At 43.1% G+C, this 18,906-nt stretch overlaps 1 protein-coding gene across 2 annotated transcripts in view; it reads left to right on the top strand.

The window, feature by feature from the left end:
• The window catches only part of PAPPA2 (pappalysin 2), a 459,501-nt gene that overhangs the window by 221,674 nt on the left and 218,921 nt on the right, over positions 1 to 18,906 (top strand). For both annotated transcript variants that reach the window (XM_029618757.1, XM_029618758.1), the window contains one exon: positions 10,985 to 11,120. In XM_029618757.1, coding sequence (XP_029474617.1) covers positions 10,985 to 11,120 — 136 coding nt within the window. The remainder of the gene's footprint in view (positions 1 to 10,984; positions 11,121 to 18,906) is intronic.

The raw sequence follows: 18,906 nt of genomic DNA, 5'->3' as shown, positions 1-18,906 counted from the left end.
TAGCTACTCTGCCGCTTCCTTGCTGCCACAGGAAGTCCTCTCTCTGCCCTATGGGGTAATTAATCGCTAACCTGGGTAAGTGCTCCTCAGGGGCCCTTATGCTCTCTTTCAGGTACCTATCTGGGATATCAGGTACTCGCTCCTCGAGGGCCTGCTCTCCCTACTCTGGTGCCTACTACTGAACTACTTCTGCCTGCCAGGATCTTCATCAATACAGCTATCTACTTCAGTGAGTACTAACCCTGTCAATCTGTCTCACCTTCAGCTTCAGCGCTCAGAGTCTTCATCCGGAACCTTCCTCGGCTACTCGAGTGTGGGACTGGTCTCCTCTGCTGAGGACTCCTGGACTAATTCTACTGGGTTCCCTCACTGCTGTCCGCTCCCCGGGCAGTACCATCAAGCTGTATAATAAATACAAATTCTCTGTGTCTGCGTGTTTAGAGTTTAGCCTAGCTCTGTGGTTCCTCATGGGGCTCCTCCCTGTGGGAGTGGCCATTACCGCAGTACCCAAGAATCTACTCCAACACCTCAAAACCATAACAGATTGCTAACTCCATGGATTCGGCTCAGCTCACTGCTTTGCAGGCCATTCCAGGCCTGGCCCAGCAAATCTCCAAACAACAGAATTCGTTGGACAAGTTGACTGTTGCCTTTAACCAGTTACATACACAGATGAATATACCGACTACCGCAGGTAAAGAAGTTACACCGCCAGAAGTGACTCAAGACTTCAGTGCCTCTATCTGCTCCGACATGCTTCGCGGGTGAAGTTTGGAGATGTAGAGGATGTATTAATCAATGTTGCATGCACTTTTCTCTGCAACCTAACCATTTCCCTACAGCGTATGCCAAGACCACCTATATCCTTTCGTATCTGGATGGAAGAGAGTTGGCTTGGGCCTCACCGCTGTGAGAGCGCAATGACCCTATTCTGAATGATCTTGCCGGGTTTCTTGAACTGTTCCAATCAGTATCTGATGACCCTGCCCGGTACTCGACAGCAGATCAACTTTGGTTCATCTAAAACAAGGTAATAAACCTTTACCAGACTTCGCTATTGAATTCAAGACGTTGGCTTCTGAATTACATTGGGACCCTAGGTCCTTGAAAACCCTCTTCTTTGAAGGCCTGAACTCCCGGTTGAAAGATGAGCTGGTGACTCGTGAGATGCCTGAAACCTTAGCAGAACTGATGAAGTTGGCAGAAAAATTGATCGCCGACTTCACAACAAGGTTCAAGAGGTCAAGAGTCCCAAAAGACCACTTCAGGGAGAGACTCGAGTCAAGTCAGTACCCAGGCCTACACACCCAGGACCTGTTGCTGGCGAAGAAGAACCAATGCAATTGGGCCGCAGTCATTTGACTTCTAAATGAAACAAATTCGAAAGAGGTTGGGACTATGCATGTATTGTGGACAAGCTGGTCATGTTGTTCAAACATGCCCTATATGTCCAGGAAACTGCAGACCTAAGTCCTGTGGGAGGACTCTTCTTAGGTCTAACTGCACCCTCTCCTCCACTCTTTCTTCCTGTTTCTTTAATCTGCGGGCCTCTGGAATACCAGACCCTTGCCTTAGTGGACTCTGGGGCAGGGGGAAATTTGCGGATCCCTACCACTACCATGACGTCTCCATTACTTTTGTCCTCTATTCATTGAGAGCCCTTACCGGGTGAAGTAACCCTGCTTACAGAACCAGTGAGCTTATGTATCAGTGCTCTTCATACAGAGACTATTTCCTTCTTTGTGCTAGAAAAGGCCATGCACCCTTTGGTACTTGGGTTACCGTGGCTGCAGGTAGGGGCGTGGCCAATGCCACGGGAGACGCCGAACTCCGGCGTGAGGCCTGGTGCGCAGTGGAAGGCCCAGCGACTGCCTCTTCAGGATGCCAAGGCCTGGAGGAGCTCACGGCTGCTGCTGGGGAGGCCGACCTGGGACCAGCAGAGGAGCCAGAGAGGTGAGCAGGCCCGTGCATGGGCCGTACGCGGATGGGGCGTGCAACACAAAATGAGGAAAATAGAAAAAAACTGAAAGGTGCAGCTGCAAAAGTTAAAAGTGTACAACAGGCATGGACATTGTTTAAAAATACAATCTTAGAAGTGCATTACAGATGAATTTCATGCATTAAGAAAGGTGGAAAGAAGGCAAAATTATTACTTGCATGGTTAAAGGGAGAGGTGAAAGAGTCTATTTTAGCCGACAAATCATCCTTCAAAAATTGGAAGAAGGATACATCTGAAGAAAATAGGAAAAACATAAGCATTGTCAAGTTAAGTGTAAAACATTGATAAAGCAGGCTAAGAAAGAATTTGAAATAAAGTTGGCTGTAGAGGCAAAAATTCATAATAAATTTTTTTTAAATATATCCGAAGCAAGAAACCTGTGAGGGAGTCGGCTGGACCGTTAGATGACTGAGGGGTTAAAGGGGCTCTTAGGGAAGATAAGGCCATTGCAGAAAGACTAAATGAATTCTTTGCTTCTGGGTTCACTAATGAGGATGTTGGGGAGATACAGGTTCCAGAGATGGTTTTCAAGTGTGATGAGTCAGATGAACTGAACCAAGTCACTGTGAACCTGGAAGATGTAGTAGGCCAGATTACAAACTAAAGAGTAGCAAATGATATGGACTGGATGGGATGCACCCCAGGGTTCTGAAGGAACTCAAAAATGAAATTTCAGATCTATTAGTTAAAATGTATTTTTATTTTATATATTTATTTGGTTTTTTTTTATACTGACATTCAATCGAGATATCACATTGGTTCACATATAACTGAACATAAATAAGACATTGGCTGCTTATTTTCACATTGTAACTTATAGAATAAATTTGACAGGTTAACTTACATAATAACTTTGAAATGTTAACATTTTAGCATGTGACTTGGTGAAAAATAAAATAAAAATGACATAGAGATTTAACTATTTATAATGACTTTTTACAATTGGAGTATCTAGGGAAGTTGACTGGGAACTGGATGTTGTCGGGATGTCAGGGAAACAGAGGTGTTTTTGGATGAAGGTAAAAGAGTGACATTAGGGTGATGTACATTTTACAATTTGTAACCTATCATTAAAATCATGCATTGTACCTGAAGACTGGAGGATGGCCAATGTAACCCCAATATTTAAAAAGGGCTCCAGGGACAATCCGGGAAACTATACTCCAGTGAGACTGATTCAGTGCCAGGAAAAATAGTGGAAACTATTCTAAAGATCAAAATCATAAAGCATATAGAAAGACATGGTTTAATAGAACACAATCAGCATGGATTTACCCAAGGGAAATCTTGCCTTACAAATCGCGCGCCGATCCCGGATTTTAAAAGATACGCACGTATCTATTAAAATCCGGCGTACTTTTGTTTGCGCCTGGTGCGTGAACAGAAGTACGCGCATGCATAGTTTTATAAAATCTACCCCTTTATGTCTGGAGTATGTTGTTAAGCTGTACTAATGAGTTTAATGTGGTTGTGTTTTTACATTTATGAAAGTTATGATGTGATCTGCTTAGAATTGTGGATAAGTGGAATACAAGTTATGTAAATTAAAAAATAACCAAATGTCAGATGAGACATATAGGGATTGATTTTAAAAAGCATTTACTTGAGTAAAACTGTGTTTTACTCGAGTAAATAAACTTTACTCAAGTAAGTGGGCTTTTGAAAATTGCTACAATATATTGCATTGAATTGTCCATAGGATTTACTTACATAAGTGCATTTTATGCGAGGCTTTTGAAAACTGCTACGATAGTAGTTACATTTACGCGCGTAACTCCTTTTGAAAATTACCTCCATAGTCAGTAAGAACTATAAGGGAAGGGAATTTGAATAAAAGGTCAAGTGGGCATGAAACCATTAAAAGTAACCGAGTAAGGTCTATGTAAAGCATCAGATTGCCATAGTAAGATCAAGAATTGGAAAGCACTGAAAGGGAAGAGAATTTGGAAAGAACCTTGAAAAAAGCTGGAGCAGAGACAAAACTATCTAATGGTACCAAGAGTGGCTTGGAGTAGAAGCAGCAGCAGTGTGATGCTGGTAATTAAACTTACAAACTGTTGGTGTAGAGCAACACTGCAAGATGAGTGGCAGCAAGGCCCCAAGATATACAATGAGGGCTGAGACAGGAAGAATGGCATCAAAAGCCTAAGGCACCTAGGGGGTCTTTTATCAAAGTGCTATATGGCGTTTTCGCATTAGAAAAGCACCTTTAATGCATGCGAAAACACCATAACGCACGGTGAGATGCAATTAGGGTGGGGTTTCTGGCCATGTGGGCCAGCTTCGCAATTTGCGAAGCCATATCACACAGCTTTAACTATACCTTTTTCATTTGCATTAAGTTGTGTGATATGGCTTTATCGCACTTAGCGATGTTTTCGCAAATAGCGTTTTCAGTATTTTAAGCTGCTAGGGAAGAGAGAAAGAGAGAGAGACTGACTGAGGCTAGCTATAAGGCCCTCATACTAGGTAGGTATTTATACCTCTATAGGAGGCCCACCTTGCTACTTGAGGTGAGGTTCAGGTATTAGTGTAGGAGTTAGGGGCCACTTTGACATGCAGAGTGCGACGTACGAACAGAACAGTGCACTCTTGTGAAGATTTGATGACCTTCGGAGTGAGGAAACTCACCCAAAGATGAGAGTTATGCAATGTTCTCTCAACCTAAGGTCATCAATTCTTCACAAGAGTGCACTGTTCTGTTCATACGTCACTCTCTGCATGTCAAAGTGGCCCCTAACCCGTACACTAATACCTGAACCTCATCTCAAGTAGCTAGGTGGACCTCCTATAGAGGTTTAAATACCTACTTATTGTGAGGGCCTTATAGCTAGGTTCTCTCTCTCTCTCTTCCCTCCCCCCCCCCCCCCCCCAATGGTTGTAGGTAGGAATTGCAACAATTGTGGTACTTACTGCAAAGTGCGAAAAAGTTATCGCAGTCTGTGATAATACATATGCGAAGCGCTAAGATAGCGCACTTTGTGATAAACAGCCTATTACCATAAAACACGCCCCTTTTCCTAGCCATGCGATATTTAGTGCATTTTGATAAATCCAGGCCCAAGAGAGGTAAAGCGGTATTGGGTGTGGCATAAAAGGGCCAAGGGTCCATAAGTGATGTAGCAAGTATGCAAAGCATTAAATTGCCATAGAAAGACCAAGAATTGGCAGTACCAGAAGGGAAGGAAATTTGGAATGAACCTTGAAGACAGCCGACACAGAGGCAGAACCATTGTAAGGTAAAAGATTGACTTGCAGCAGCAGCAGTGGTGTTAGCAATTAAAATCACAAATGATAGGTGAGGAGCAATGCAGCAAGAATAATGGCACTGCTTAGCAAGCAGAATTAGAAATCTTGGCTGTGGCACACTCTTTCTACTAGCTGGCTATGCCTATGTAATATATCATATCTGAAAATAAATACAGGTAATAGGGTATCCTCATAGCAATATGTAAATCAAAAAATTGTACCCTAACAAGATTTACACACACCATCAACCACACACTTTTTTTTTAATTTGGGAGGAAAAGACTTCAGATGCTGAATCTTGGAATGAACCATCCCAGGTTCAGTGACAAAGTAAAATCATAAGTCAGAAAATCCTCCACATTTTGTCATTGCTTCCTTAGGCGTAACACACCTCTTTTTAATCCAGCTAAAGTACACATGCTGAGAAATTCTGCATGCGTTTTTAGCCACTGTGAAGGAGAGAATTTTCAGAGTAAGCTGCCTGAGTAAACCTCTTTGAAAACTGTCTTCATGGTTTCTTTTTTATCCTATATCGACCTCATAGGTTCATGATGTCAGTCTGTCTTTTCCCCTTTCCCAGCCTTCCTATAACGTTTAAACCATTCATCCAGTTTCATTCAGATAAGTGCCATAGACAGCGTGCCCAGTGAGCCCCTGCTCATGCTTTTCATAAGCCCTCAATGAAAACATGGCTTAGAGTTTCTTCTTCTTTTTATACCCTGTAGGGAAACTAGCCAGTTTGGTCGAAACCTCCTGTAGATCGGAACATATTGTGATGTCACTGAGCATTTTTAAAGCTGCCCTGGCATTGGTTGACATCATGAATTTATGACTCAAAAAAGTGGAGCTTATATTGTAGATTTTTAAATCAATCTGGCAACAACTGAATTGTATATAGCAAGGTATCATAAACAACGTGGCTTTGTGGCCACAGTATAAGTCAGCACTTTAGTATAATCATATACCATGCTACAACCATTTTTTTTCAAAATGTTTATATTCACTTAGAGGTGAATTTTAAAGCCCAGCATGTGCCAAAGTTGGGAGATACAGGCAGAAGTTGAGCTGGCGTGAGTCACGTGGATTTTAAAAGGTACCTGCATATGCGTATATCTCCCGGTATGTGCACAAATAAGAAGCTGGAAAAAGGGGCGGAGTATTGGCATGGTCTGAGAGGGGCACTGGCGTTCCGCAACTTTAACATGAAATGTGCGTGTAAGTATTTATATGCAGTAGTGCACGCCAAGGTCCCCTGCTGCGTAACTTTACTATTGCTATGGATGGCTGTAAGTAATGTTATGCTCACCACTCATGGGTTGGCCCCATAAGCAGTATCACGTACCCTGATGCCAGCCAGACATTGCTGCAGCATTGTGCTTTCCTAGGTCCACGTGTACGATACAAGCTCTTTTTAAGGGCCCACAGCAGGAAAAGCCTGTGTGCCCTTAGATGATATCTCTGCTAGTTTCTCTATAAAAGGGCTCCTCAGAAGTTTCAGCCTCGCAACAGAAAGGTCTCCTGGTACTTCCTTCATACTGGTTCCAATCTTCTGTCTTGCTCAAGCCTCCAATCTTCAGCTCCACTTCAGCTTCAGCCTGGATGCCGTCTTCAGCTTCAGCCAGATTCCTATCTTCATCTTCATCTTCAGTCTGTCTTCAGTCTTTAGCTCCTCTTCACCAATCAGCCTTGTCGCAAGTGATCAGCCTTCTGTCAAGCCATAAGCCTTCTTCAAGTCTTCAGTCTTGACTTTGCTTGGACTTCAGCTGAAGCCTGGTCTTCATAAAGACTTTTGGACTCAGTCACATTCTGGCCCATGCCAAAACTTGCTCACCTGCCATTGACGTGGGCCCTGGGACCCTACCCATAAGGCTGCATCATGGCAAGAAAGGCTCATGCTTATATTGTTCCTTACAAGTAATAAAAAAAAATAGGCTAGTCAATGGGGTTTTAAGGGTTGGTGGTAACAGGGTAAAAGGGTAGCTATTTAACTGGGGGGGGGGGGGTTAGGAATTCCTATCCATTAACTGGGCAAACTGGGAGTGAACGGGGGAAACTGGTAATTGCGTTGGCTCACATCCCTTATAAACTCCTCCCACTTACTCGGTAGAGGCGGCATTTACACGCACATGCATGAGTCCATATAAAATTGTACACACATGCATTCATTCAGCCTATTTTATTCCATGTGCACATATACATGCGTATGTTATATAATGGCCTTGTCCTTTGGTGCGAACCAACTTACGCACATACATGTGCACCCGCACGGTTGTTTAAAAGTTATCGTCCCTATAGGCCTGTGCTGCCACTCCGCAGAAGGAGAGATACTGCATCTGCCTTCTTCGCGGCCTGAGGGCCACTGACTTCTGCCTCACCATTGTTCCTGCCCCAGCATCTCCTAGGCATGTGCACACGCCTCTCTTGAACATTTAAAGGGCCTGTGACAGGAAGAGCTCCACAGTTCTCCCTGATTAAGTTATCTAGCCAAACCTATAAAAGGGTTCTTCTGTCAGTTCCTCATTGCCTTTGCAAGGTCTTACTTGTTCTTATGATCATCGATGGCCTTCATGTTCCTAGTCTCTCATCATGTTCTTGCTCCTGGTCTTTGTTCCTGCTCCAGTATTCCTTGTCTTCAGCCCATTCCTGTGTCCAGAGTCCTGTCCAAGTCTTCGGTCAAGTTCCTGATGTTCCAGTTTTCATCTCAGAGTTCCTCACCTTGCTTTTGGTCACATGTCTTCATTCCTGGTCTCATCCTCTTGGTTCCTGAGTCTTCTGAGTCCTGATCCCCCTCTGCATCCTGTTCAGAGTCTTCATTGCTGGTTCAAGCCTTCAGATGTTCTTTCTTGTTTTCAAAGCCTGACTCTGAGTCTAAGTTCCAAGTATTGTTCCTAGTTCTGGTCTCATGGATCTTGTCCAGCGAGTTGATCTCATTGTTCTAAGTTCCTAGCCTTGTTCCTTGTTCTTTTCTGGATCCATGTTCCTCATTCCAAGTCATGTCTGAGTCTTCAGAGCCTTCGACTAAGTTCCAAGACTTCAGAGTCATTTTCATGTCCTCAGCTTCCATCTGTCCTGATATTCAAGCCAATCCCAAGCAACAAGTCTGGAAGGGTTTCGGAGTGGCTGGAGGGCTACCCCAGAAACCAGCATTATGTTGTTGGGTCTCACTCCTGGTGCGTGCAGGTTCAGCAAGAACTTTGCGTGTTCCTGATTCCAAGTCTTAGCCTTGTTCCTGTGGTTCCTAGTCCTCAGCCATGTTTAAGCTCAGCCTGTGGCCTGATACAATTGCCTGCCAGTGGTGTGGACCATGGTCAGCCCTCAGATTGTACAGGTCATGCCATGACACAGGGGCTCACGAGTACATCCTGTGCACTAACTGCAACATTTTATTAGTTACAGAAAGATAGATTTTGGGCAGGAATCCCCTTTGGTGCTCTCAATCCAGAGGACTGAAGACCAGTGAGCTCCACTCTATTCCCTAGGAGGGCAAGACCGGTGGCAGCACCTTTTGAAAGAGATTTTGATGGCTGAAGATGTATCTAGCTTTTTTTAAAAAAAGTATTTTGGACAATTGCTTTGTTGGGAGGTTTTTACTGACTCATCCCTCCTCAAGGGGATCCAGAGCTGGAATAGCCTGGTCCCTTCCTTCTAGAGACTTTTCCTGCAAGAGTAGCCCCTCACAACAAAACTAAGGAAAACAATCAAGACCAGGAAACCCTGCTTATGGTACCAGGACAGGCTGGGTGTCCAAGAATGAAATGGATTCAGATAGGACTGATTTTCTGTGATTGGGGGGGACCCCCTCCAATAGGATTCCCATTTAGCTGCTGGGAGAGATTTGTGCATTTAACACCACCAAGGGAAACTTCACTCAGATGCCTGAAATAAAGGACACCTACCTAATGAGAAACTCACATCTGTACCTCAGTCAGATGTAATTTCAACATTATGGACAAATTGGACCTTAATTGTTGCAAAATCAGTAAACTTTATTTTAACACTCAGAGCCTGGCTCTGCCTGGTTTGTCAAAGCATCTCACCCTTTGGGATGGAGCTACTTACAACACACGTGGAAGAACATATGGGCCATAAGCAAGAGCTTCCCCACAAAGAAAGAATCTGCCCTGGAACAGAGAATTAAGCATGGGAGAAGTGCTAGCTGGATACATGGCCCAAAGGGAACAAGTAAGTTTGAATGTCCTTGGGACCTCATGACCTCGCCCCCCCCCCCCCCCCCCAGTAAGGGTTACACATGATTAATATTTTGGCATGAGTATATAGTAGGGTGGATCTGGCAAGCCACTTTAAAAAAGACAAGCACTGTGATCTCCAGTGCAGAAAATGGTTCTGCTTCTCTAAAAGCAAAAAAAAAAGGTTTCAGAAACTGGACCTTTTAAGGTCTTGATTCTGACACATTTTTTATATTCCATTCCAACGAAAGATTAAAAGAAAACATGGCATAGCTCCCATGGTTTTCCAAGAGAGAAAATTAATCTCACAGTTTTCCTTCAGTAGATAATGGGAAACACCCTGCAAAAAGGGGAGCCCAAAAAAGTTATTGCTGCTCTTGGCAAAAGTAAATATATTCAGAGTGGCGGGAGGGCTCCAGGAGGTGAATAAATATCATGTAAGTGTATGTGGTGATTAATCCTTGCTAGGTTGGGCAGAAGACATGGTGGGGGTCATTAATGGAATGTCTGCAGTTGCTTTGCCTCCTGCATGTTCCTAATATCTTTTCTTCTTGCTGTGTGAAAGAAATGTTTGCCTGCCCTGAAGCGACCCAAAGATCCCCTGAATAAACCCTTTTATTAGGGAAGAGCCATTATATCACTACAGTTTACCCAGTGGAAGTAAAGACAGGGGTAAAATAACTCCTTTGATTATGCTAACATGGAAGTTAACTTTCAAACAACTGTGCAAGGCAGCATATTTACTGCGCGTAGATTTACTATAGTATTTTATAACACGCACAAATGATATACATGCGTTTTATAAAGTACGCATATCTCTACCCCACAACATATGTGTGTTTGCAGGTTTAAGCAAGAAACCATGCAATGCATTGAATGTGTGTACTTTACTCAACTATTTTAAAAATGTACGTTTGTAAATATTTTACACAGGAATGTAAAGCAGCAGTTACCCGACCCGTGTAAGTCCTGATTTCTGCCTGCGAGTTGGTGTATTTTATAACATGTGCGCATTGAGGAACTTACTAGTTTTACCAATCAGTCCACTAGCTCATCCATCCTTCTATAGTTCATTGAGGCCCTCCTGGTTCTTCAGCCTGAACTCTCCCCAATTCACCCAGACCTCCCACCCAATCAGCACTACATAATAAGCAAGTTTAATATCACTTACGCCAGATAATTAGCAGGTGTAAAAATATGTGATTACTTTAGAAAATGTACACATATAAGTGCCTTTTAAAATTGCAACTTAACGCGTGGAGCTGTTGGTCCTGCCCAAAAACGCCCCTAGACCGCCCCTTTTTTAGATGCATATATGTGCGCGTGAAAGTGAAAATAACGTGAATATTTTATAAAATATGGCATATGCAAGCAGAGGCTACCTACGCCCATATGTGTTCCTTTTACATGCGGAAATTTCTGAAAAGTCACCTTTGCATGCATTGTCCCTTCTTTTACAATGCATTTCTCTAGTGTTCCTCTTTCTTACTTCTGCCTTTCTACTTTAAGTGCAGCTTTTACAAATAGTTTCTTGTTGTTTTGTGTTCAGGTGCATTTTGATAGACCTGGAGTTGCAACCTCAGTCTTGGTTTACCAAATATCTAACAGCAATGTGCCAAATGACCAGCATAAGCCAACAGTGACCATTCATCTGACTGACATGGCCGGGAGCAACCATTCACTTGGTGAGAGTGGCAACTTTCTCATCTGACAAGGAAAATTAAACCAGTAGATGCAGAACAGGGTGAAAGCTTTAGAGCTAGATGAGAAGGAGGACTTGCAACATGGAAGTTATTGCTGTTGTGCCCACTATAGAGACTCTTCACAAGCTTTGATAAAAAGTCTTTTTTTTTTGTCTAGAATCAGGGAAAAGACAGTTTTTATTAGAAAGATGGTATAGAAATGTTATAGTCACCTTAGGAATATGAACATTGAAAGGTTTTAGACTGGAATTTAATCTTTTTTACCTGATTAGCCAATAGCCTGAAGGCTCAGCTGGGACCTGTGAGATAGAGAGATTACCGGTGAACCATTTCCTTAATATGTCTCATGGTAAAAGTCACAGTGTAAAGAATAGAGATGGCAAAGATTTGAAAGAAAATACTAGCTTTTTAAAACCAGGTTTCTGAGAGAATGCAAATGAAAACCCAAAAGGGCAGGCTGACAGAAAGCTGAAAGAAAGAGAGGCAGCGATTAAAAAGATACCACAAAACGTAGTAATAGAGAAACAGCATGGTTTAGAAGTAGAGATGTGAATCGTGTGATCGATCGTCTTAACGATCGATTTTGGCTGGGGGGGGGGAGGGAATCGGATCGTCGCGGTTTTGTTTTTTTAAATATCGTGTAAATCGTAAATCGGGGGAGAGCGGGAAAACCGGCACACTAAAACATCCCTAAAACCCACCCGACCCTTTAAAATAAATCCCCCACCCTCCCGAACCCCCCCAAAATGTCTTAAATTACCTGGGGTCCAGTGGGGGGGTCCCGGTGTGATCTTCCACTCTCGGGCCACGTATGACCATATTGCCGTATGGCCATATGGCCATATTGCCGTATTGCAAAATGGCGCCGGCCGTATTGCCGTACGGCCGGCGCCATTTTGCAATACGGCAACACGATTCGAGTGCAGGAGGTCGTTCCCGGACCCCCGCTGGACTTTTGGCAAATTTTGTGGGGGTCAGGAGGCCCCCCCAAGCTGGACAAAAGTCCCTGGGGGTCCAGCGGGGGTCCGGGAGCGATCTCCTATGCTCGTGACGTCGGGGAACAGGAACCAAAATGGCGCCGGCGCCATTTCTATCAACGCACCCGTGGCCCGAGAGTGGAAGATCACACCGGGACCCCCCCACTGGACCCCAGGTAATTTAAGACATTTTGGAGGGGTTCGGGAGGGTGGGGGATTTATTTTAAAGGGTCAGGGTGGGTTTTAGGGTTGTTTTAGTGTGCCAGTTTTCCTGCCCTCCCCTTCCCCTCCCCATTCCCCCGATTTACGATTTTTGACGATAAATCGGGGGAATTCCTATTATATATCGCCTCTAACGATTTTTGATGATTTAAAATATATCGGACGATATTTTAAATCGTCAAAAAACGATTCACATCCCTATTTAGAAGATATACTGAATTAAACAATACATCATCCTCTACGTTTAGATACTATTATACGTTTCTGATCTGCTGAATTTGAGCTCAAAGAAGCATCCAGTATGCTATATTAAATGAAATAATGCTGAGTGGTTCAGTTTGTGAATAAATTGGCTTTTAGTGCAACGTTTCATGTAAAGTGCCTTGATACGTAAATATACCTTTGAAACAACTCTTGTTGAGCAAAATATTGGATCTGTGTCAAATTCTGATGAAAGATTAAAGCTCTTCTTTTGATTGTTCCATTCATTTTTCTTTATACGTGGTTTTGAATTTGTATTATTTAAGCCACATTCAGCTATCACCTTAGATATGGTAACTCGTTTGCCAATATGATAAGTGTACTTTGACTTGACACTATTTCTTGATACTTTTGAGTGGCCTAGATGAGCAAAATAGAAACTTATACCACCTAAAAGAAGAGGATGATCTAAAATAAGTGGATGATATCTTTTTGAATAGTTCAAATATCTTTTATAGATTTGGGTATTTCCTGATGTTGCTTTTGCAACACAGAGTAGGAAAACCAATTTTTGGAGATGCATCAGGAGATAGTGGCCTTAGATGCCGAGGGGTAGATGTTCAAACTTATCTGGATAAGTAAGTTAGCCAGATAAGTCATCTGGCTAACTTAGAAGGGATATTCAGCACCAGGGCTATGCTGCTGAATAATCCATAAAAGTCACTAGTTTGCCAGATAAGTGTTATCTGGCTAACTTTAGATCTGCTATTAAGCAAATCTAACTTATCCAATTAACTTAACTGGATATGTCAGAATATCAACACTTATCTGGCTAAATTAATCTGATAAATAACTCCTCACTTTTCTGCCTACACCCCACCCACCACTTATCCAGCTAACTACTTAGCCAGATAACTACTTACCCGACTAATTGGTGACCACTGATCACAGCCAGATATTCAGCCGCTGCCACTTAGCCAGATAATTCACTATTTATCTGAATAAGTAGTTCTGAATATCCCCCTCTGAGATTTTTCTGCAGTATCCGTGTAAATGCCTGATTAAAAGTGAGACTGTTTGATATATTTTTACACATCCTAAACTGTTAAAAAATTAAATTAATGGAAAGATTTATCCTGATCAGGGATTATTGCTGTCTAATGGGTTGGTCTGGGACTTTAGTGTTAGAAGATATGTTTTAATAGGTCTATCTGGGTGTCCAATTTTAGTTGCTTTTTTTTCTCTTTGCTTTATAAGATCTTCGGAATTTCCTGATTCCCTCCTTTTTTGTGGGTTAACAGGATAATAACTGATAGGAGGCTTCTACTCTATTTTCTTCTTTTTTTTTTTTAATAGTATTGTATTTTGTTCTAGGATTTTTGCTTCTGTTACTTGTTCAATATTATTTTGATTATTGCTATAAACTGTATAAAATAAAATAACAAAATATCTTCTATTCTGCATTTTTCTCTCTGTAGAAATTTGATCCTGGAATCAAGCTTGGATTGCATTGGTTTTAGTTTGCAAACATTGAGGGTGAGACAATAAAGTAAGAAAAGCTTTCCAGAAACATTGAAGTAGATATTCAGAAATAAATGTTTATGTGAGTTAGCCAGATAAGACTTATCTGGCTAACTGATAGGGGATATTCCACAGCACAGCTATACTATGGAATATCTCTGTATTTGGCACTACTTAGCCAGATAAGCTATATCTGGATACGTTAAACCTGCTCTATGGCAGTCTAACTTATCCGATTAAGTTAACCAGATAAGTCCAAATATTGGCACTTATCCGGCTAAGGACCTGATTCACTAAGGGTTTTTCCCATAAACAAAAAATGAGAGAAAAGCCTTAATGAATCTGGCCCTAAATTAGTTGGATAAGTAGTGCCACCCCAATTGCCCATTGCCTGCCCACAAGATATCCGGTTAGCTACTTAGCAAGATAAATGTCTTATCTGGCTAAGTGGTGATCACTGAACGTAGCTGGATATTCAGTGGCCGCCACTTAGGGCCTTATTTTCCAAGGCTATCGCCTGCGCTACCTAAATTGGGGCGGAGTCGGCCCCGGAAGAGGAGGATTCAGGGCGTCACCGGGGCTGACTCCGCGAAGACGCCGCGGATGGCGAAAAGGTAAGGGCTTTTTCACGTCCTACTTCGCGCTCAATAGCTACACCTTCTATGGTGGCGCTATTGGGTGCGAAACCGGCAGCGATCGCACTGCGGCGGTGCGATTGCTGCCAGTTAACACATGACCGCCCCCCCGCTTCGACCCCCCCCGCCCCCCATTAGCGCAATTTTCTAAAGTATCGCAGGCCTGCGATACTTTAGAAAATGAGGCCCTTAGCCAGATAAGTCGCTACTTATCCAGCTAGCTGGTACCGAATATTGGGCTCAGAGAGGTATAGCTATTTGTTTTGCAAATAGCTATACTTTGCACATAGCTTTGCAAAAATAGCTATGCTTTGCAAATAGCTATATTTTGCAAATAGTTATACTTTGCACAAAATTTTGTGTAAAGTATAACTACATGCTAATAGCTAATAAGCCTGATTTTCCATCGCATCATCTCATGAATTATTAATTAGATGCAATTTTACACACGGAAGACTGAGAGCAAAATTTTATTTGTGAAGGAAAAACCTTGCAAGGATAGCTTTGTGCACTAAAACAGCAAATAATGCATGCTAAAGCATATATTGTGCAGTATTTCCCATTTTTGCGTGCATAGCCTTTTCTACAAAGTTTTCTCACTTTAGTGTCTCACCCTGAATGTCTTCAAACTTCAAAAAATACAATCCTCATTGAGGTGTAGTTATTTGTTTGCAAAATCTCCTCTACAAAACTGCACATTAGTTTTCTTCTGGCCTTATTCACATTTTATTTATTTATTTAATATTCTTATATAACATCTTCTGGCCATATGATCAATCAAGACAGTGTCATAATAAACATATACAATTCAATAAAACAAAAACATCAGACATCACATATTAACAATAAAACAATAAAATAAACCAAACACAAATATATAATAATATAATCTCTCCTCTTTTAGCTTATAAATCTCAGTAGAATAGTTTTGCACAAAATGTCACAAATAGTATGTGCATGGGTGACATCATCCAATGGTGCCGACATGAACCTAGCTCTCAGGGTTCAATAAAATTCTCACTGAGCATGCATGGGAGTTCTCATGCATGCATGCTGCCTTAGTGCCTTGTGAGCCCCTCAGTCTTTCTTCATCTGAGCTACAGTACTGACATGTTCCCATGCTCTTTAAGATTTTTTTCGCCTTTATCCTTTGGCCTAGTTTTTCTACCTCATTGTAGCTTTTCTTGCTCTTACTTCAGTAGCCCTTCAAAGAATTTTCAGTTCTTAAAAAAAAAAAAAAGAATAAAAAAGAAAAAAATGGAGAAATCCAAGGCTAAGAAGCCAGTGCTCAGCAAGTTTAAAGCCTGCATGTGTAGATGCTAGATATCTTTCACAGATACCCATTTGTCTGCTATAATTGTCTGGGCTATAATTGTTTTGGCTTGGATTATGACACATAAGAACATAAGAACATAAGAAATTGCCATACTGGGTCAGACCAAGGGTCCATCAAGCCCAGCATCCTGTTTCCAACAGAGGCCAAACCAGGCCACAAGAACCTGGCAATTATCCAAACACTAAGAAGATCCCATGCTACTGATGCAATTAATAGCAGTGGCTATTCCCTAAGTAAACTTGATTAATAGCCGTTAATGGACTTCTCCTCCAAGAACTTATCCAAACCTTTTTTTAACCCAGCTACATTAACTGCACTAACCACATCCTCTGGCAACAAATTCCAAAGCTTTATTGTGTGTTGAGTGAAAAAGAATTTTCTCCGATAAGTCTTAAATGTGCTACTTGCTAACTTCATGGAATGCCCCCTAATCCTTCTATTATTCGAAAGTGTAAATTACCGAGTCACATCTACTCATTCAAGACCTCTCATGATCTTAAAGACCTCTATCATATCCCCCCTCAGCCGTCTCTTCTCCAAGCTGAACAGCCCTAACCTCTTCAGCCTTTCCTCATAGGGGAGCTGTTCCATCCCCTTTATCATTTTGGTTGCCCTTCTCCATCTCAACTATATCTTTTTTGAGATGCGGTGACCAGAATTGTACATTGTTGTTGGAAGTCCTCAAGGATATAGCAATACCCTGCCTGGAAGATGGCAGCCCTGCAGAAGTTGGATAAGCGCCTGAAACCTCAGAGCAAGGTCAGACAGCAGAGCTGCTCCTCTTCTCAGAGCAAGTTGTTGTTGGATTCCCAGTGCCACATGAAGTTGAGGTGGGATTCCCTTTTTCCCAAATATTAGGGAAGGCTTCCCCCCACCCTTGGTGGCACCAATTTCCAAATCTGCTACAGGTCAGAACTTGAATAAAGTATAGAAGACCATGGTGCCAGATGAGATATGTAGAAGAACATCAATGCGTCACAAGTGATCCCCTCTGGGGCTATCTCCCTCTGTACTGAAGAAGCCAGCACCATTGGTGCAGAGATCATCATCGACACCAAGATAAGTCTGCACAGCACAGATGCCATCATCCTTCATGGCATGGAAAATCCTCGTGACACTGAGCCATTTATTTTTTCAGAATCTGATGCCATCCAAGATGTTGTCCATTTCATCAGTGTAGAATGCGCATACCAGGATACATCAGTCCTTTCAGTATGGCAGGCTAAGGCCCCATCAATTTTATTGAGCAGAGCACTATGGCATATAAGTGCAAGAGACCCTCCACCATGGAGAGTACAGCTGTGATGCAGAAGAAAGCTCTGCCAGCCAGCAGGAGGTGTCAACACAGCATTGTGGAGCTCATCAGAACCCACAGCTTTGAGATTTGCAACCAAGGCAGCTCAAAGCTCCTCCTTGTTGCCACAGGTGTCAGCAGCCTTTAGTAAGGATGAATCAATTTGGATTTCTGAAGAGGATATTTCTTCTTTAACTTCAATGCAAAAAGTCCCTCAACCAGCAGGAGCCTAGCTGTCAGGGCTGGTGAAGAATGTCTTTGCCTTCTTAAGCCCTGAAGACTGGAGAAAGAGATTGGAATCTCTTTTGTCTAAGATGGAGGAGATTTTCCCAAAGAATGGGGCTACTCAGAGTCCACTAGAGGTTTATTCCTCACCTCAGGGGCTCTTGGTAGTGGGAATAAGTCCACATCCTGAAGTGGTAGATTCACCCCTGCAGGGAAATCCCTTTATGAATCAGAATGGGAGGATATGGGTGCAAAAGTTGGCATGAGCCCTTGATGCTGCAGCGTAGTAGCTGCAGACTCATAGGTGAACCTACGAGGCCTACACTGGCAGCTGGCGATTGCACTCTCTAGTGGGATAGGCTGAAGCTTCACTTAAACTAGCCGCCTCCCCTACAGATCTTCCAGCTGCCAGAATCCCCTTGGATTCTGGCAGCTGGAAGATCTTAGGCAGGTCCCTAGAACAGAGTCAAGAGCAGGAGTCCAATATCACAATGAAGTCAGGACAGGCAGCAGACAGATGGGGGTCAAAGACAGGCCAAGAGCAGGCTGAGAACAGATGTGGTCAGGTCCAGGCAGAAGGTCAAGATCCAGAAAGTCAGGCCAAGGGAGGACAAAGACACACTATAAACACTGGACAAGATGGGTTGGACAAAGAAAGCTGGAGAAGAGAAAAAAGGAAGGACAGGGCAAGGATGAGGCTGGAAGAGACAAGGCAAGGCTGGACGAGGCAAAGCAAGGCTGAAGAATACAAGACAAGGCAGGAGAAGACAAGCTGAAGACGCAGGAACCTGGGAATGCTGGCAACACGTACTGTAAAGCAGGAGATCCATTGCTGAGGCAATGATGAGCTGTCAGTGGAGACTTATGTAGGAAGGGTGGTCTGATGTCATCAGAGGATGCCACGGGGATGTTCCTGCTGCAGGCCCTTTAAGGCTGGGAGCTGTGCATGCTTGTGTGCCTAAGAGGAAGCTGGGTCATGGCGACATGGAGGTGAGGGATGCTGGGTCCAGTGGTGTTCCTGCAACACTGAGGCTGGGCTGCATCGAGGCTGAGGGGAGAAACAAGGCAACCTGGGAGCTGACTCCAGCGACTTCCAGCTGTTCTGAGACTGACCGATGTTGGGGTGAGTGCTGTGGCTCGCGAGGGCTACCCACGAGCTGCAAATTTTAACAATGGTATCGATTCATTCTGAGTTCCTGCCAGATGTTTCCCCCTAGACCAACAGAGGTCTCCTCCTCAGTCTCCCTCATCATTGTTGGGTTCCTGATTCAGTGTTCTCCTTGATCCAGGGGAAGAGGATTCCATGGGGTTCCCTAAAGGTCCCCTGCCAGACTTGCCTTAGCATATCTCTCCTCCA

This window comes from Rhinatrema bivittatum, chromosome 10, assembly GCF_901001135.1.
Source record: "Rhinatrema bivittatum chromosome 10, aRhiBiv1.1, whole genome shotgun sequence".
NCBI lineage: Eukaryota > Metazoa > Chordata > Amphibia > Gymnophiona > Rhinatrematidae > Rhinatrema > Rhinatrema bivittatum.
This window is presented reverse-complemented; position numbering and strand designations above follow the sequence as displayed.